Source organism: Odocoileus virginianus, chromosome 1, assembly GCF_023699985.2.
Source record: "Odocoileus virginianus isolate 20LAN1187 ecotype Illinois chromosome 1, Ovbor_1.2, whole genome shotgun sequence".
NCBI lineage: Eukaryota > Metazoa > Chordata > Mammalia > Artiodactyla > Cervidae > Odocoileus > Odocoileus virginianus.
The window spans coordinates 48053595-48074945 of NC_069674.1; the positions used below are offsets into that span (position 1 = coordinate 48053595).

At 40.3% G+C, this 21351-nt stretch overlaps 1 protein-coding gene and 1 non-coding gene across 2 annotated transcripts in view; one reads left to right on the forward strand and one right to left on the reverse strand.

The window, feature by feature from the left end:
- HIBADH (3-hydroxyisobutyrate dehydrogenase) overlaps nucleotides 1-10986 on the reverse strand; it is a 111061-nt gene extending 100075 nt beyond the window's left edge. The window contains exon 1 of the mRNA XM_020869765.2: nucleotides 10760-10986. Within this exon, the coding sequence (XP_020725424.1) occupies nucleotides 10760-10850 (91 nt within the window). The 5' untranslated portion in view covers nucleotides 10851-10986. The remainder of the gene's footprint in view (nucleotides 1-10759) is intronic.
- On the forward strand, nucleotides 3854-3957 carry LOC139036600 (U6 spliceosomal RNA). The gene has a single exon (XR_011489418.1). It is a non-coding gene; the product is annotated as a U6 spliceosomal RNA (small nuclear RNA).
- Nucleotides 10987-21351: the final 10365 nt, after the last annotated feature.

Genomic DNA, 21351 nt, shown 5'->3' on the forward strand with positions numbered 1-21351 from the left:
AAATCAATGCTGATACTAAAGGAGAACCTGCAAAAAACAGCATTTGACCTGAGTATTTTAAGATGGGTAGGCTTTCAAATGGAATGAGAGTAGAAACAAAGGGAGTTCCATACAAAAAAGGAATGAGTATGCATATGAGTGTATGCAAGGAAACAGGAAAGCCAAGAAAAAAAATGAATACTAAAAGTTAATAGTTGTGGCAATTTTATTACATGCCAGCCACCATACTAAGCACTTTATAAATAGCACTGTCATTACATCCCATCATTAAGCCTATCTTCCAGTTCAGGTCCCTGACACTTAGTTTAAATAAAACACACAGATTCAAGTTGTTGTAATGCCAAGATTCAAATCCAGCCAATCTGATTCTAGGTTCTTCATTTTTAACTGCCATCCACTCTTCCTACAGGACACACACAGAAACAAAAGAGTAAGATTAAGATTGAAAGAAAAAAATGCAACCATAACATGGCTGGAATATGCTATAAACAATCTGACTGTATTTTGGCAACCCACTCCAGTGTTTTTGCCTGGAAAATCAATCTCATGGACATTGGAGCCTGGTGGGCTACAGCCCATGGGGTTGCATAGACTGACACCACAGAGCGACTAACACTTTCACTTTCTGTAAGCAAGTGGTGGTACCACAGACTGAATGTTTGGTAACCCCTAAATTTCTATGTTGAAAAAATAACCCCCAATGTGAGGGTATCTGGAGGTGGGGCCTTGAGGCAATGATTATCAGATCATGATGGAAGAACCCTCAGGATGGCATTAATGCCTTTACAAAAGAGGCCGCAGGGAGCTCCCTTGTCTCCTTCCACCACGTGAGGACACAGTGAAAAGATGGCTGTCCCTGAACCAAGAAGTGGGTCCTCACCTGACACTAAATATACCAACACCCTGATTCTGGACTTCCCAGCCTCCAGAACTGTGGGAAATAGTTTTCTGTTATTTATAAGCTACCCAGTCGATGGTATTTATTTATAGCAGCCCAAACAGACTAAAACAGGTAGTTACTGAAAGGGCTGAATGATAAACGACCTGATCAAACCCATGCTTTAAAAGGAGAGAGACAGAGCAGGAGTGTACAAAAAATAAACCGTAAGAGCAGCCTGGAGGCAGAAAGACCAACATAAAAGTGACTGTCTAAAGTTTCAGTCCATTCCAGCTGCTGCAACAGATAAACCATAGATTGTGTGGCCTAAATGACAAGTATTTATTTCTAACAGACCTGGAGCTGGGGGAGTCCAAGATGAGGTAGGCAACAGATTCAGTATCTGTGACAGCCCACTTCCTGGCTTGTAGATGACCCATTTTCTTGTATCTCTGGAGAGCAGAGAGAGAACACAGGCTCTCCTGCCTCTGTTTAGGACACTAATCCCACTCATGAGGGCTCCAACCTTATAATCCAGTTATTTCCCAAAGGCCTCAGTGCCTAATACTATCACAGTGGGGATTAGGATTTCAACACATGAATTTTGGAGGGCTGCAAACATTCAGTCCACAGTTAAGTTCACAGCTAAAAAGGGCAGTGCCATAGAAACTACAGATATGAAAAATATTTCAAACACAGTAATAAAAGGACACAGTAGTAGGCCTCATTATAATGTAATAATGGAAGAAAAGACAAAGCAACAGAAACTATCCAAAACACAACACAGAGACAGAAAAAAGAATTTTAAAAATAAAAAGAACATCAGTGAGCCGTGAGACAGCTTCAACCAGCCAAATACACAACAAAACTGGAGTCCTCAAAGGAGAGGAAAGCAAAGTGGGGACAGGAAAAGTATGTGAAGAACTAATGAGCAAAATTTCCAAATCTGATGAAAACCATAAACCCCACGCATCCAAGCTCAATGAACTCCAACATAAGAAACATGAAAAAACTACAAGACATGTCACAATCAAAATGTTCAAAAGCAACCAGCAGAAAAAAGACATTCTGTAAAGAGGAACAAAGATAAGAATGAAGGCAGATTTACTGTCAGAATCAAAATGAGTGAGAAAATAGGAAAGCATTTATCCCTAAAGGACTGAAACAAAAAATGATCGTCAAGCTAGGATTTATCTAGCCAGTGAAAGTGTACAATTATAGAAACCTGAGTATGTAGGGGAATGAGGAAATTGGCAGGAAAGGGATGAATGGATATAATCACTATCTTGATTGTCATGATGGTTTCCCAGGTACATACATGTCGAGACCCATCAAACTCTCCACATTAAATATGTGTAGTTTATTGTAGGTCAACTATATTGCAATAAAGCTGTTTTTAAAAAGTCAACATGTTTACAAAAAAAACAACCAAGAGAAGACATTCCTCAGTCCAAAGATTAACTAAAGTGATACATCAACCAAATGTAACATGTGAAATATGGATGGATCTGAGGTGCCAAGGAAGCATTAAGACACTCTAAGGAAAATTATGAAATTTTATATATAAGCCAAACATTAGGATGATAACCAGGGAAGTTCTAACCACCTTGTTGTTGTTTAGTCATTAAGTCGTGTCTGACTCCTTGCAACCCCATGAACTGTAGTCCGTCAGGCTTCACTGTCCATGGAATTTTCCCAAGCAAGAATACTGGAGTGGGTTGCCATTTCCTTTTGCAACCCTGACCTAGGGATCGAACACACGTCTCCTGCATTGGCAGGTAGATTCTCTACCACTGAGCCACCAGGGAAGCCTGCTAATTGTCTGAGATAGTGGTAATTTGGTTATGAAGGAGACAGTTCTTAAGACAGTCACGCAGAATCATTTAGGGTTGAAAATGTCATTGTGTCTGCATTCTACTTTCAAATAATACAGGCGGGATATGAACATGTTTGGAAAGAAATAAAGCAAACCTGGCAAAAGGTTAACAACTATTGACACTAAGCAAAGAGTACACAGATGTTCGTGGCATTATTCTTTTAATACTTTATGTTTGAAATTTTTCATGAAAAAACAAGGGGGGAAAACTTACCAAATCTATATACAAAAAAATAAAAATAAAAAACATGACCAAACACAAATAACTAGGAAGAACACTTGAAACACAAGATAGAAATAGGGCTATTTTACTTTATATGCAAATAACTTTAAAATCTATAAGAAAAATTTAAATAACCCATTGTTTTAAAGTATGCCAAAATCACAAAATGACAGTAAACAGAAAATACCCCAAAAAAACTTTTTAAAAATGTTCAACTTCTGTCATGATTAGAATAATGCAAAAAAGCAATGTAGTATCATTTTCACCTATCAGCTGGACAAATGTGTTTCTCTAATAAAATGCACAACTGGTTAGGAAGGACTGATAAAAACATATACTCTTGTACACAGTAGAATTGTATTTTATGTCAACCCTAGACAGCAATTTGAAAAAAAGATCTACATTTGAACCTCATTATAAAATTCAAATTTAAAATGTGCATACTCTTTGAAACAGTAATTCTATTTCTAGGAATATACGCTATATATAAGGGGTCAGCACACTTTTTCCTAAAGGGTGAGGGGTAAACAATTTCAGTTTGGGGCCATAAGGCCTCTGTCACAACTATTCAACTCATCTACTACAGTTTCAAAGCAGCCATAGACAATATAAAAACAAGTGGTTGTGCTTATTTTCCAATATAGTTTTATTTACAAAAACAGAGGTCCAGCTGTTGGGCCACAGTGTGCTGACTCCTACTATATATAAACTCTGAAAAACACAAAAATGTAATTTACTATAGGAATGTTTGTAACAACAGAAAAATTATAAATAACTAATACTGCAGATGGTGACTGCAGCCATAAAATTAAAAGACGCTTACTCCCTGGAAGGAAAGTTATGACCAACCTAGACAGCATATTAAAAAGCAGAGACAGGGCTCGCTTCGGCAGCACATATACTAAAATTGGAACGATACAGAGATTAGCATGGCCCCCGCGCAAGGATGACATGCAAATTCGTGAAGCGTTCCATATTTTTAGCAATCTATAGATTCAATTCAATCCCTATCAAACTACCAATGGTATTTTTCACAGAACTAGAACAAACAATTTCACAATTTGTATGGAAATACAAAAAACATCGAATAGCCGAAGTAACCTTGAGAAAGAAGAATGGAACTGGAGGAATCAACCTGCCTGACTTCAGACTATACTACAAAGCCACAGTCATCAAGACAGTATGGTACTGGCACAAAGACAGAAATATAGATCAATGGAACAGAATAGAAAGCCGAGAGATAAATCCACGAACCTTTATCTTCGACAAAGGAGGCAAGGATATATACAATGGAAAAAAGACAACCACTTTAACAAGTGGTGCTGGGAAAACTGGTCAACCACCTGTAAAAGAATGAAACTAGAACACTTTCTAACACCATACACAAAAATAAACTCAAAATGGAATAAAGATCTAAATGTAAGACCAGAAACTATAAAACTCCTAGAGAAGAACATAGGCAAAACACTCTCCGACATAAATCACAGCAGGATCCTCTATGACCCACATCCCAGAATTTTAGAAATAAAAGCAAAAATAAACAAATGGGACCTAACGAAACTTAAAAGCTTTTGCACAACAAAGGAAACTATAAGCAAGGTGAAAAGACAGCCCTCAGATTGGGAGAAAATAATAGCAAACGAAGCAACAGACAAAGGATTAATCTCAAAAATATACAAGCAACTCCTCCAGCTCAACTCCAGAAAAATAAATGACCCAATCCAAAAATGGGCCAAAGAACTAAACAGACATTTCTCCAAGGAAGACATACAGATGGCTAACAAACACATGAAAAGATGCTCAACATCACTCATTATCAGAGAAATGCAAATCAAAACCACAATGAGGTACCATTATACGCCAGTCAGGATGGCTGCTATCCAAAAGTCTACAAGCAATAAATGCTGGAGAGGGTGTGGAGAAAAGGGAACCCTCTTACACTGTTGGTGGGAAGGCAAATTAGTACAGCCACTATGGAAAACAGTGTGGAGATTTCTTAAAAAGCTGGAAATAGAACTGCCATATGACCCAGCAATCCCACTTCTGGGCATACACACCAAGGAAACCAGATCTGAAAGAGACACGTGCACCCCAATGTTCATCGCAGCACTGTTTATAATAGCCAGGACATGGAAGCAACCTAGATGCCCATCAGCAGACGAATGGATGAGGAAGCTGTGGTACATATACACCATGGAATATTACTCAGCCATTAAAAAGGATTCATTTGAATCAGAAACTGGAGCCCATTATACAGAGCAAAGTAAGCCAGAAAGATAAAGACCATTACAGTATACTAACACATATATATGGAATTTAGAAAGATGGTAATGATAACCCTATATGCAAAACAGAAAAAGAGACTCAGATGTATAGAACAGACTTGTGGACTCTGTGGGAGAAGGCGAGGGTGGGATGTTTCAAGAGAACAGCATTGAAACATGTATATTATCTAGGGTGAAACAAATCACCAGCCCAGGTTGGGTGCATGAGACAAGTGCTCGGGCCTGGTGTACTGGGAAGACCCAGAGGGATCGGGTGGAGAGGGAGGTGGGAGGGGGGACCGGGACGGGGAATACATGTAAATCCATGGCTAATTCATTTCAACGTATGACAAAAACCACTGCAATGTTGTAAAGTAATTAGCCTCCAACTAATAAAAATAAATGGAAAAAAATAAAAAAATAAATAAATAAAAAGCAGAGACATTACTTTGCCAATAAAAGTCCGTCTAGTCAAGGTTATGGTTTTTCCAGTAGTCATGTATGGATGTGAGAGTTGAACTGTAAAGAAAGCTGAGTGCCAAAGAATTGATGCTTTTGAACTGTGGTGTTGGGGAAGACTCTTGAGAGTCCCTTGGACTGCAAGGAGATCCAACCAGTCCATCCTAAAGGAGATCAGTCCTAGGTGTTCACTGGAAGGACTGATGTTGAAGCTGAAACTCCAGCTGCGAAGAGCTGACTCACTGGAAAAGACCCTGATGCTGGGAGAGATTGAGGACGGGAGAAGAAGGGGATGACAGAGGATGAGATGGTTGGATGACATCACTGACTCAACGGACATGAGTTTGGGTGGACTCCGGGAGTTGGTGATGGACAGGGAGGCCTGGCGTGCTGCAGTCCATAGGGTCGCAAAGAGTCGGACACGACTGAGTGACTAAACTGAATTCATGTTAATAGGACATTTAATTTATATAACTAAATATACATTAACAGGGCCCTCAATATTTCATAGGAAATCAAAACAGTGAAATATTATGTAATGTTCACAAGAACATGGTATATCTATCTAAAAGTATAAGGAAAAAATCTCCAGGATATGTTAAGGCAAAAGAGTAAGATTCAGACCATTATATGTAGTAACATACAGTGTTTGAGGAGAAAAAAGGAATTGCTATATAGTTGCTAACTCATGTCTGACTCTTCTGCGATCCCATGGACTATAGCCCGCCAGGCTTCTCTGTCCGTGGGATTTCCCAGTCAAGAGTCCTAGAGTGGGTTGCCCTTTCCTTCTCCAGGTAATCTTCCCGATGCAGGGATCAAACCCACATCTCCTGCATTGCAGGCAGATTCTTCACTCCTAAGCCACAAGGAATTCAGAAAAAAAAAAAAAATACACAGGCATTAAATTCTTTCAAATTTCTGTAAGATACATAAGAAACAGCAGTTACAGCTAGAGAGTTGGACTGATGGCACAGAATTTCACTTTTCATTCTATCACCTTTTGAGTTTTTACCATGTGCATATGGTAAAACTTTTATAACTACTTCTATAATAAAATGTGCCCTGGTGACACACAGTTTGTTTAATAATGTTATATGAATGAATTACTAACTAGAGAGAGGTTTCATCAAATGGGGATAAAAATCAGTGCTAAAACAAAAGATAATGATAAAATGGATCCAGCAAAGGATTAATTTAATTTGTATTGCAGCAACCATTAAACAAACATTTCAGCTTTCCTCTCCAATATCCTTTCCTCCCAGACCTAGAGTCAAGCTCCAAGTTATCTAAACCAACTACGTACTGCCATCTCTCTGCAACTGACTGTTCACAGACTGGTAACATTGAATAAAAGATTTAGAGAAGCTCTGAAAAATATGAATATGTACTAGGAGATGAAACAGAGATTAAAGAAACGATTATATCTAATCAGCAAACCTCTGTGATTCTCAGTACCACCACATAGGTGGCAACCAGGAGGAAGAAATAGCCAGAAAATTTGCCAAAGTTAATCTCTAAATTGATACCTGTAAATTTACAGGTTATGACCTCTTTCTCCAATGGGACATGGGCAAAATTACCCATATCTTGTTTACACTGTCAAGCCAAATCAGGCTACTCCAAGCATAAAAATGCAAAAATTGGTAAGAGGTTAATTATTTTATATTTCCAAAAGTTTTTTTTTCCCTTGCATCAAAGTAATTCATTGTAGAAAACTGGAAAATCTGAAAAAGGTGCTTCCCTAGTGGCTCAGGGGTAAAGAACTTGCCTGCCAATGCAGGAGACACGGATTAGATCCCTGGGTCGTGAAGATCCCCTGGAGAAGGAAATGGCAACACTCCAGTATTTTTGCCTGAAGAAGCCCATGGACAGATGAGCCTGGTGTGCTACAGTCCATGGGGCCACGAAAAGTCAGACATGACTTAGCAACTGAACAACAACTAACAAGGTCATAAGGGAAAAAGTTAATTTCACTACACAAAAAATAACCAGTTCACTTTTTGTATAGCCCTACCAGTTTTGGGGGGCAGGAGGAGAAGGGGACGACAGAGGATGAGATGGCTGGATGGCATCACCGACTCGAAGGATATGAGTCTGAGTAAACTCCGGGAGTTGGTGATGGACAGGGAGGCCTGGAGTGCTGTGATTCATGGGGTCACAAAGAGTTGGAAATGGCTGAGCAACTGAACTGAACTGAACCAGTCTTCTGAATGCATTTTTTAAAATATATCATGAGACATGTTGTATATACAACTTGGTGTCCTACTTTATCACATATTATGTCATAAGCATTCCTTTTGCTTTAATGCTATGTATTACTAGACTAAGGGTAGTGACTCTATAAAGGCCTTCATTATTTGGATCAAGTTATTTTAGAAATACAGTTGACCTCTGAACAAGTGGTGGTTTTGTGATGCTCCTCACAAAATCCAAATATAATTTGTAGTTGGCCCTCCACATCCATGGTTCCACATCTGCAGATTAAACCAACTGTAGTACAAATTCATTGAAAAAAAAAAATCCATTTGTAAGCTGACCCTTGCAGTTCAAACCCATTTTGTTCAAAGGTCAACTGTATTTTCCTTATGCAATTTTAAGGTCAACTTTTGGTCCCAAGGTCACGTGCAGCTTCTCAGAGCTTCATGTGCAACCCTAGAAGCTAATGCAAAGAGAAAAAAAAAATGCCATTAGTCTTATTTACACAAGGAGTTATGCTGTTTTAAAAGCAGATTTCATACACACGCAGCGTCAGTAATCAAGAAGTGTATTCCCGTTTCTGTCTATAATTCTGGCTAATTTTCCCATTCCACTGTTGCTCAGGTGGTCACTTTAAGATGATCTGTTACAGATTTATTTTCACTTGTGCTTGTTAGTGAATCACAAGGGCCATAGAGGTCAACATCTGTAACTTTTTTGTCCGTACAAAGAAGTCTGAAACGAAATCTAATTAAGATAAAACACAAAACTTACTTTTACTAAATGGTGATGCAACAGTAATGTATGGCTAGTCTAACGCTTCTCATTTTTCTATTTCCTTTTTAAAGCTTTAAATATTAAAATTAAGATATGCTATTAACCAGTAACTACTAGATACTATTTTTTTCAAACTGTAAATAACTGTACAGATCTTTATAATATTACCCTCCACATGATATAAACATGTTAAACACACCATGGAGACAAACAGCCTACAGAATTTAGAACACTAAATAATGTTACTATTTGAACTTGGCTGTTTTTCTTAATGTCCCTAGACTCCAAACTGGCATGTAATTTTTAAGACTCCAACCTCAAAAAAGTTAACGCTTTTGCAGTAAATTAACAAAAACATTTAAAACAATTCCAGAGTAAGAACACTGAAGCATTTCAATCATCACACACACACACCAAAAAAAAAAAAAAAAAAATTCAAAATTTGTCATTTATCTGTATTATTACAATGTATTTGGGTAAATAACAAGATTACATGCCAAAGTAGTCTATCAATGTTTCAAGGTAGGCCTTTCCAGTCTAGAGAAGCATTTATTATAGTCAAAGGCCTCTGACTCCTCTTCCATGAATTTTAAGAACTTTCGTAACTCTAAAAGGTACTTCAAGGGTTCATTAAAATATCATTAGAACACCTTGTAAAACCACTAAACAGCACATATGTCTTCTTTGACTAATCAAAACTGAAAGAATCATACATTCATCTGAGACCTGGTGCTATATTTACTACTGCAGAAAAGTGACTTTTTTTTTTAATATCTCCAATGTGGGAGGCATTTTCTGTAGTTCAATAGATGTAGATCAAGCAGTGGTTACACTCAAGTTTGACAAATTCTGTGAGTTTGTATCTTATTACTGTGATTCTGTATCAGACATCTGTTTTCTCTCATCACAGGGAGCTTTCTTTTTTTCAAACCAGAGAGGAAATCCACTCTTCTGCTTAGGTTTTTACTGAGGGATAGGAAGGGAGGCTGTTAAGAACTCAATTCTCAGCCTGCTACATTTTTTTTCAGTGAGGATCAGAAAAAAATTAATACCAAGGCTTTCTCACAACTCTCAAGTATGAGGGTATTAAACAGGGCACTGTCAAAACTAAAAATTTTTACAGGAAGACAATGGCAGTGTCTGCACAAACCAATCAATTTTTCAATTAAACAGGAATCCTGCTGTAGAAGAAACATGCAGGAATCAGGAAGAACCAAGGACTACTTTCTAGGTCCTGTTGTAATATCCTAATTCACTTATCCGAGAGGCTTTAGGTTCTTTCCTCTGAAAAGTGAAAAGACTATTAGTTCTCTGTGGGTCTAAAAAAAATTGTTTCTTCCTAAATCGATGGTTAGCTTCCATAAGTTACAATGATAAGGAGGGTGAAAGAGGACGGAAGCAGGATAGCTTCAGGCCACAATTATAAGGACACAGAAAGTATTCTGGTTAATAAATTGACAGAAGTGCCATCTTCAGGTGGCACAGTTACAGAGAACTTGGGGGGCGGAGGGCTGGCGGGGAGGGTAAGGACCCCGCCTGGCCACCCAAAGGTGACTTAAAACTTTGCTGGAAAGACTGACTGATCATCTGGTCTGTACAGACTCCATCTGTGTAAAAACATCTGAAACAGTTAAAGTAGTTTAACAAAAATTAGGTCTTGCGGCCAGACGGCGCGCCCACCCGGGGCGTTGAAAGGCCAGCCAGCGCTGCAAGGCCAGGGGTCGCCAGCGTGGGTATGGGGTCGGCCGTGGGGCTGGGGCCTCCAATTGTCCTCAAAGTCCTAACTCCAAAGAAGCACGAATCGGACCCAAACACTCCTCCCTTTATCCCAAGCTCTTCGCATTACCAAGTCCCAGAAGGACGCTAAACCCTATTCATGTAGATCCAGGTGGGGAGAGTTGGGAGACGCACTGGCGGGCGCGAGCCGCGGCCGCAGAAGAGCCTAGGCCTTGGAACCAGCCAAAATGTTGGGTTTTAAGCCCCAATCTAATCGCAGCGCCTCCGGTGAAAAAAACCTCTTCGGCGATCAGGGAGCGAGAAGCGGGCGACTGGAGGAGGGACGGGGGAAGGAGGAGCGAGGTCCTTACCCGCTGCAAGGTTGGCCACTGCCGGAGGCTGCCGGCGGCTCCAATACCGGAGGCCGGAGGCGGCTCCACGGAGCCGTAAGGAGGCTGCCATGCTGCCCCCGCCCCGCCTCCCCACGGTGACCTCCGCGGCTCCCGGCTCACCCACTGACTGCCAGGGTGCGTGGTACGGCGGGCGGGCTCGGCTGCGGCGTGGGGCCGCACGCGCACGCGCTCTGCCGCTCGGGGCGGACACCTACCCACGAGGGGAGGAGCACGAAGCGAGAGGCGTGACCCGGCGGGACAAGCGCCGTCAATCTCCTTACAAACAGGGAAGGAGGTCAATCAGACATCCCAGATCTCTCCGCCTTTTGAGAACCACCAATAGGAGGGCGGATACCTCCCTGGCCCCGCCCCCAAGTTCCTCCCTTATTTACGGACTGCGGGTTGGCGTCTCCTTGTTTACCAAAACGCTGAGGGCGAGTGGGAGGCGGTGGTTGTCACTCAGCGCCTCCTTGCAACACCTGCCCTTCAGAACCGCCTCTTCGAGTGTTGTAACTGCACGTGTTGCTTCCTTGCAGTCAAGGACAGAACTTTGGCTCGCGGCAGCTGCTGCACTATTTAAGCAAGAGCAGAAATTCCCAAGCTTTCCAAAAACAGTGATCCCTTTTTAACTTCAATAAAACGTGGGCCTCTTGATGTTAGCATTTGTGTTTTTAGTGTCTATTCACTGAGAAACAAGCACAGAAATCTACCGTGAATGCAATAACTTTATCAGACTCAGTTGATTTTAATTTGCCGAATAGTTTCTCCATAAATTTGAAAAATTGTAGGAAACCAATAATGTTTTCTTCGAAGTATAGAATTGCTAGGAACTTGCTCCTCGAACATATATTTCTCTAATGTTTGAAAATTCTGCGTCCATTTCATTTAAAGAAAGCTGAGCGCCAGAATTGATGCTTTTGAACTGGGCTGTTGGAGAAGACTCTTGAGAGTCTCTTGGACTGCAAGGAGATCAAACCAGTCAATCGAAAAGGAAATCAGTCCTGAATATTTATCGGAGAGACTGATGCTGAAGCTGCAACTCCAATACTTTGGCCACCTGGTTCGAGAAGCCAACTCACTGGAAAAGATCCTGATGCTGGAAAGGATTGAAGGCAGGAGGAGAAGGGAATGACAGAGGATGAGATGGTTGGATGGCATCGCCAACAAGATGGACATGAGTTTGAATAGGCTCCGGGAATTGGTGATGGACAGGGAAGTCTGGCTTGCTATAGTCCACGGGGTCTTAAAGAGTTGGACACAACTGAGCAACTGAACTGAACTGAAAGGCAAATGAAAGTGCAGAAAGTATGTGTGTCAGAAAGGAGATTTATTCATTCTATCTGTGCTTGGTGTACATATTTGAATCTCTGAAACCTTTGGCGATGATTACAGGGCTTCACTTCCTCACTGACCCCATGGAAGGTTTGGGAGCCATGGACACCCAAAACAAAGACTTTCTGCTTGTTTATTTTTGTTTTTGTTTTTATGGAAAAGTAGTACAGAAGGAAGGGGGCTTCTCAGGTGGCACTGGTGATGAAGAACCCGCCTGCAAAGTCAAGAGATATAAGAGATACAGGTTCCATCCCTGGGTCAGGAAGATCCCCTGGAGGAGGACATGGCAACCCACTCCAGTATTCTTGTCTGGAGAATTCCAGGGGCAGAGGGGCCTGGCAGGCTACAGTCCATAGCGTTACAAAGAGTTGGACAGGACTGAAGCGGCTTAGCACACCACACATTACAGAAGGAAAGAGTGAGAACAGACTAGGGCAATAGAAACCACTCTGCTGAATTCATTTTATTTATTCACTTGCCTAGGTTGTTTTTACCCAACCTTTTGATCTAAGTAGCAGAATCAATAGATTTGACTTTTTTTAACCTCCACTGCAGCCACACACAGGAGTTCAAAGTATCTAAAGGAACTGGATGGTTTCCAAGTATGCTCTCTCAGGGTTCTTGGCATGGTAGCAGTGTTTCCAAAAACTGGTACAGAGTGCAAGATCCCTATTTGTAACGGATAGAGAAGCAGTTCCTTTCTTTGACTTTCTCTCCACCCCAGCCCTCTACTCCACACAAACCAAAACCAAGGAAAGGAGGAAGATAGGGAAGAAAAAATTATTTCAGCCATGGGGACAGTCTCCTAGATTTGGGTCCCCACCCAAATCTACTTCCCAGTTTCTGGAGCATTTCCTACCTGATCATCTGTTGCTGGTTTATTTAGGTTTCAGCTTGTATAGACCTCCTGCAAACAATGAACTACAATTGTTAATACTACAAACAATGTAGCACTCCAGGTTTATATAATTGTTGACATGCAGTCTGCCTTTCAACTATATGAGCCTGGAAAGCAGAGGTATTTAGAAAACAGGCCCACATATCAATTGCTCTCCCAACTCCTTAAGTTTATATCTCAGTCCTCTTGAGACTTTATATCCAATCAGATGGATTTTGTTGTTTTTATTGTGAGGTACAGTGCTTGTTTCTCTAAATTGTTTGTAGGACTCTCTTTCAGAAAATGAATGTTTCTTTACAAAAGTCTCCTCTTATGAACTGCTTTCTCCTAGGACTGAAAGGGAGAGAAGAAATAACTCAGAAAGAAGAGGAAGCAGACCTAAAGCTGCACATGAGGGCTTTTTAATTTTTTTTAAAACAAAATGAATGTGCTGGTTTTGAAAAGGGACTGAATAGCATTGAAAGTTTGGTTCATTTTGCTCAACTAGGACCAGGGGTAAGTTACAATTTCTCCATATTCCTACATCATGTAGTTTAGTATAGTTTCTCAAAAGCCCTGTTTGCTTCATAAATTAAGGCTCTGAGATTTTCACAGAAGTTTTCTCATAAGTACCTTGATTTTTTAAAGTAACTATTCCTATTTGAAGGTGCTTACAGATCTTAATGTATCTGAAAAGACAGTTACTCCTAAGTCTGGCTTTACTTGATTGCCTTCCTGATATTTTTGTTGGAAAGGCCCTGTAACTTCTCCCTAAGTCACTGCCGTGTAGTTTTGCTTGAAATTGTGTTTTAGTGCATTACAGGATCTTTACTTCTGCCTCTGGAAAAATGCAGTAGATATATTTTTCTCTTTTCCTCCCACACAGTACAACTGAAAACTCTGGACATTACGTCTAAAATAAACATACTGAAACCAAGTCCTTCTAAAACCAAATTCCCTTGGTAGGTCTATGATTAATCTCTCTATCCAAAACTTTATTTCCTTTCTTATCCTGCCCCTGTACCCCTCAAGATTGAGGAGTGTCAAAGAAAAAGTGCGGCGGGGGTTGGGGGGGGAGTTGAAACTGATCAGGACCCCTCAGGGTCTTCCCAGGTACAAAAGCCCCTCACGTCCCCCATTTTTTATTTGAAAGGAAAAAAGTCTTTAATTTCCATGGCCTTCATTGAGTTCTAAAGAGCAGGCTCAAGCAGTTAACGAATGATTAATCACAGGAATCCCTCCTAATGGGACATTGATAACAACCTGATGCATATCTTTGAGTTGCTCAATAGAATCTAAGACCCTCACCCAGGTAGAGGATGGTGACTTTTGTGCTGACTGCAAGCAGGTAGACCCCAGACTGGTTGGAATCAGAAAGTTGAGATTCCTGAAACGTCACCCTCACCATCAACTGATGTGAAGGTCCACAAGCTGATTATGCATTCTACAGCCCTCTCCCCTAATACTGTCTAAAAAGTATTAGAATTAAAAACGCTGTCTGAAAGCCATCAAGAAGCTCAGGTGTTTTGAGCATGAGCTGCCTGTTTCCCTTGCTTTAAATAAACCCTTACTTTACTGCAAACACTCAGTGTCAGAGTTTGGTTTTCTGCACAGTGGGCACACAAGTCCAAGCTCTAAAACAATAAGAAGACTCTGAAAAGTGAAGAAAAGAAGGCATACTAGCTAGAGACCTCAAGATCCAAATAGGTACACAGAGGCAAGTTCTTGGATTTTCATTTAGCATTTTATATCACATACAGGGTACTGGAGAATCCCAAAACCAGAAACCCCAAATAGTCAAGAAGCACAAACCCAAATGCCCCAGTAAAAGACTACTTTTGTTAGCCAAAGGGCCAAAAAAAGGGGCAGCCTAGCAAGATAGAAAACCTTTAGATAATAACCACATTACTGCAGACAAATACCATATAATAAAAACCTATGGCCCCAATCACACTCACACCAGTAAAGGCCAGGTGAGGAACCAACTTCCACACCCTCAAGGCCATAATGAGACACCCCAACATCTTAACAGCCCAATCTCTCTACACTTCAGCTCCACTCGTGTGTTTCAGAGAAAGCCAAGTAGAGAGCCAGGATTTTTCCCACTGCTGGATAGTAACAAGTACCCATTCACACATTCTCCCCTATCCCCAAGATGTCACTGGAAACCACGTGGTGAGCCTTCCACCCCTACCTGATAGTAAGAGTCAGAAGGGCCGTGTGGAATGGCTGGACTTCCTCCACCATCAGAGGTAAGGAGGCCACCCCTCACTGCCATGGTGTCAGTGGAGGCCACCTAGAGAATACTCCTACCCTTCTAGGCTAGGGGCATATCAGTGGAAACCCAGTGGGGAATTGAAATTCCCACTACCACTTAAGAGCAATGAGGAGCCCCAGTCGCCTCCCCCGCAATAGGTATCAACAGAGGTAAAAATTGGAGCCTAGACTTCTATCCCCACCTGGCATTAACAAAGACAATGCCCCCCTCCATTCTTTCACAAGAGCAGTGTCAGGAAAGCCAGCTAAAAGAGGGGATTAAAATAAGATCCAGCATGTCACAATACCCAAAGCATTCAGGCTTCAATCAGAATTATTCATCATACCAAGAACCAGAAAGATTGCAAACTACTAAAAAGAAAATGTCAATACAAAGGTGACAGAGAAGTTAAAATTATTTGAAAAACATTTTAAAGCAGCCATCAAAAAATGTTTCAATAAGCAGTTAGAATACCTTTAAATGGAAAAAAAAAAAGGTGGGGGGGGCTTCCCTTGTAGCTCAACTGGTAAAGAATCCACCTGCAATGCAGGAGACCCCAGTTCAATTCCTGGATCAGGAAGATCCCCTGAGAAGGGATAGGCTACTCACTCCAGCATTTACAGGCTTCCCTGGTGGCTCTGATGGTAAAGAATCCCCCTGCAATGTGGGAGACCTGGGTTCGATCCCTGGGTTGGGAAGATCCCCTGGAGGAGGGCATGGCAACCCACTCCAGTATTCTTGCCTGGAGAATCCTCATGGACAAAGGAGCCTGGTGGATTACAGCCCATGGGGTCACAAAGAGTCAGACATGACTGAGTGACTAAGCACATTAGCACAGTAAAAAAAAAAAAAAAATAGAAGATATAACAAAGAAATAAAATTTTAGAGTTGAAGAATGTAATAACTGAAAGAAAAAACAAACCCTAGAAGAATGAGCTCTACAGCAGAATAGAGGAAAGAATCAGTGAGCAAGAAGCTAGAATAGTAGAAATTACCCAATCTCAACAACAGAAAGAAAAATAGACTGAAAAAAAACAAAACAAAACCTTGGCTTCAGGGATCCATGTGACAAAAGATCTAACATTCATGTCCTCAGAATCTGGGAGAGAGAGGGAAAAAAAGCTTTCCCCAAAAAAACCCAAGCTATCTAATCATTTTACATCTGTCTCCAAGTTATTTTCTTATTCACTCACCTCCACCATAAAATGATACTATCTCTCTTGCCAGATCACTCTGAGCTACCAGGTTCTCTCTTTCTCTTTCCCTCTCTCATTCCCTTTCATTTCCACAACAATAAATAAGCAGTCAAGAAAATGGTAAAATTTGGTTAAGAAATGACACCTAAAGGTACCTTCAAAAATTGTAACAGCATCAGGTTAGGTGAATGAAAAACAGAAAGGCCAAATGATAGCAGTCTGGTTTATCATCACATAAAAGAAGTCTAAACATAGACAAACCAGGATCATTATGGCAACTCTGAGTTATCAAAAACCCAGGCTCCTCTTTTGGTTTTACTGTCTGCCACTGGTTTCTGGCTTCATGCTTACTTCACCATCCAAGGTGGCTGCTGGTGGTCCCACATAAAAGAAAAAGAGGAGAAAAGGTAAAGGAAAGTTGTATGCTGGTGGATGGGCATTTTCGTAATTCTTCTTTATAAGCCCCACTCCACAATTTCCCTTCCCCACTGGTCACAACTTAGTCACTTAGCCATTCTTAGCTGCTTTTAAAAATTGGCATCAGAATGCCTTTTGAACAAGTCATGCATTCTCCAATATTCATGTCATATGCTTGTATAACCTATTGACCCTTTCATGACTGAAAATGCAGTGCATCACCTTAATTCTACATCCAATATATCAATTATAACAAAAATAACAGAGGTTTTTGGTTTTACTTTTGTTTATTTAGTTTTGCTTAAGGCTATAATTACCAGAGACCCATGACATAATTTTGGTAGCCTTCAGTCACTTTGATATTTCCTAGTCATATTATTTCTGTATGGTCCAACTCATCTATGAAGACCATAAAGCTGTGGTTTGGAGTCCCAAATGCATATTAGAACTTTTCCAAAATACTAAAGCCCAGGGCTCAACTAAAAGTAATTTCTGGGGTAAGTCACTGAGCATTTGCCTTTATTTTTTAATTTTCTCAAATAGTTCCACCACAGAATGAGCATTGATAGAGGCTGCCTTATAAGGTAGAACTATCTAAGACATGAGAGATTTTCAGGAACTAGTCATGCTGGCAATGACTATGGGCATTGGTAAAAAAGGACAAGTAGGAGAGATGTCTGGGAGGTGAAACTGATAGTTCCTGTTACTTCTGAAAACTGAAGGAGATTTGAAAGAAAGGGACTTCCCTGGCAGTGCAGTGGTTAAACTCCTTGCTTTCATTGCAGGGGGCACAGGTTCGATTCTTATTTGAGGAACTAAGATCCCACATGCTGCATGGTGCAGCCAAAAAAAGAGAGAGAGAGAGAGAGAGAAAGAGAGAGAAGTAATAATTCAGGTAGATTCCTAGGGTTTTGACTTGGGTGACTGGTTAGACAAAAGTGCCATTTCCCACAACAGGGAACTGGGTTATTTTGAGTTTGAAGTGGACGTGTCCAGGGGCAGTTGGCCAGATGGAGAGGTGAAGTTAGACATATGTATTTGGAAGTCATGGGCTAATAGATGATAATGAAAGTCATGAGTGTAGATGGGGTCCCTCTGAACATTTCTAGAGTGGATAAAAATCCTGAGAACACTCTAGGGAGTGGAAGAAGAATTAGAGCATATAAAGACCAAGAGGGAGAGTCCTGAGAAGACAGGAAATGAGGACAGAGAGATGTCAGAGAAGTTAAAATAGAACAGTTCAAAGAAAAAAATATTTCCAACGCCAGTGTTTATCGAGTGAGAGATATGAAAAGTCTTTGAAGGCTTTTGCAACTAAGACTTATTGTTGCCTTTAGTAAAGAAGAACATTTGCAATGAAATGGTAGGGCCAGCTCACAATACACTAAGGGACAATTACAGATGGCAAAATGGCCAGAGACAATGGATATTGTCTTTCTTTTCCCCCCAGGAAACTTGGCCTGTGAAGGAAAGGAGAAATTAGCAGGAAGTAAGTTCAGGAAATTTTTACTTCATTTGTTTTCATTTGTTTTCTTTTATTGAAGTATAGTTGGTGTATAACATTATATAAGTTTCAAGTATACAACATAGTGACTCACAATTTTTACAGGTTATGCTCCATTTATAGATATTTAAAATGTTGGCAGTATTCCCTGCTCTGAGCTTGTAGCTTGTGTATCCTTGTAGCTTGTTTTATGCCTAGTAGTTTGTATCACTTAATTCCCCACCCTTGTATTGCCCTTCCTCCCTTCCCTCACCCTCCTGTTAATCACTGATTTGCTCTCTGTATCTGTGAGTCCACTTCTTTTTTGTTATATTCATAAGTTTGCTGGGTTTTTTTTTTTACATTTCACATATAAGTGATATCATAAAGTATTTTTCCTTCTCTTTCTGACTTACTTCACTTAGGGTAATGCTCTCCAAATTCACCCGTGTTGCTGGATTCCAGTGAGTTGCCAGAAATGTTTAAAGTTTGTGGAGTTAAGAATTCCCTGGTTATCTAGTGGTTAGGACTCCACATTTTCACTGCCCAGGGCGCAGATTTGATCCCTGGTCAGTGAGCTAAGATCCCTCAAGCCACATGGCATGGCCAGAAAAAAAAAATAAAGTAAGGCTCATGGAGTCAACATATTCTCTCCCTATTGGCAGACCTACATGGAACTTAGGTTGCTCCATGAACATGAAATCAAACAAGGAGAAACCAATGAATCAACTGTCTAGTGAATGCCCCTTTGTGATTGTAGTGACAGGAAGTACTCAAAATCAGATGCCTAAATCTCCTATGTTTATCTTCACATTAGGAGTGGTATTGCAACTGGGACCAAGAAAAGGTCAAAGACTCATGTTAAAACTTCCTTTTCCCTAGAGAATGGGCAGTTCCAACATTTCCCTCTGTGATTCTTTGTTTCTTATCCCAAAGGCTAGTCCAAGAGAGTGTTGCTTGCCTTTAATGAGATTTTCACCTATTTTGAAAGAAAAGAAAATAATATCTCTCTGGATTAGTGGCCTTTATGGAAACAATTGTGTTTGTTCTGAGAATATGGTATTTATTATTTTTTATGGCAAAACATCTTTTCCTTTATGCCATGGTGGTGACAAGAGACTGGTGGATCTTTTTCACACTGTCTTTGGTAAATTGAAAAGTTAGCAGCACTTCATTGGGTCCTCTTTTTTTTTTTTTAAACTGAGTCATAAACCCTAAAGGCCTGGAACTACTGTTCTATCCACCCACGGAGGAACAAACATTTCGTTTTGATTGATACGTTCTTAAGATATGGCAATGATTTCAAACTGGTTAGACTGAGCCTTCAAGAAATCTTTCGGGTGATTCATTTTTTATTCATTTTATGGCTAAATTCTTAGAGGTTTTATTTTATCTCATTTACAAGTTAACAGGGCATATCTTTATAGTCCTCAAGAATTTAGAACATCCTATAACTCACTTTCTAAGAACACAAGGAGTGTATCTTATTACAATAATAACATCTACCATTTCTTGAGCATATACTATATGCCATGCACTGTGAATTCTTAATATAGATTAATCTAAGTGCCCTTTCATAACTCTATGAAGTAACTGTAATTATTATTTTCATTTTAAGATAAGATCATTAGGACATAAAGAGGTTATTAATCTGTCCAAGGTCACATAACTAGCAACCAGACCTAAAACTAAAAGCAGGCATCTGGTTCCAAAGTCCATTTTCATATTATGTCTCTTGAAAAATCAGAGGCTGCCTTCTCACTGGGAAATTAAACCTTGGTTTTTTATGAGATAGTAAAACTAATGAGGCCTAGTATATTTTTGAATATTTGACAATTTAAAAACATTCAATGCTAAACCTAATTCACCCTAAGCATAGAAACACAAAAGTAACTTGCATTTTCTAGGATAAAAAATGAAAATATTTTGATAATTCTGTTTATCCTTTTTTAATCTTCTATTTGTGAATGTTTTGTTCCTAAAATAACTTATGACTGCAACTTTATCAAGAATAGTATTTCTTAAGAAAGAAGTTTTTCCATGTGCTGATACTAGTTTTTTGTTCTGTTTTGTTTCAGCAGAATTCCTCATTTTAGCCTACTCTGTCATTGTGGCTGGGACAAGACCAGTCTTTATCTCTCTATTCCCTTTTCTGGGACATAGCCTTGGATTCTGTTCAAGGAGGGTCCTGCCTCTGATTTGTGTGTCTTTCTGCCATGCTGAATCCTCCAAAACTTCCTTGGCCTTCTTCCAATGACTTCTCTTAGGTGTACCTTTCCACGTGGGTGTCTTTTGAGAAGTCTGTATCATTTGCCAATTTTCCGTGTACCATGAGCCTCAGCTTCCGTGCTTTGGGTCTCCCAACCATATTTTGCAATATTAGGTGTAGCAGGAGATTCCACTTCTTACTCTTTAAGAGAGAAAATCAAACCAAAAATCATTTACATTCAAGTCTTCCTCTAGTGGGTTCTGTGTATTACATCATGTCTCATGGGGTCTCCAAGACCACCTCTCAGTCATATTCATGGCTATGATTGATTTCAGCAAAAAGATACAAAGCAAATTAGCAAAGATAAGGGGGACATGGGGCAAAGTTCACAGGAAACCAAGCACAAACTTCTAAGAATTTTCTGCTGGTGAAGAGACACAGGACATGCTTAATGCCTCAGCATTTTACACATGTATTAATAGAGTGTTATCTACCAGGGAAGCTCATTAGAGACCCTGTGCCCAGAGTTTTTATTAGGAGCTGGTCACAAAGGTATTCTCTGCCTAACACAAAATTCCAGACTCCAGAAGGTGTTCAGCATAAACAGCACTGTTGGTGTGAACAGTTTAGGTATAGTGAACCATTCTTGTTAGTTGTGTTTGTGTGCTCAGTCGTGTCTGACTCTTTGTGACCCATGGACTGGAGCCCACCAGGATCCTCTGTCCATGGGATTCTCCAGGCAAGAATACTGAAGTGGGTTGCCATTCCCTTTTCCAGGGGATCTTCCCAACCTGAGTATC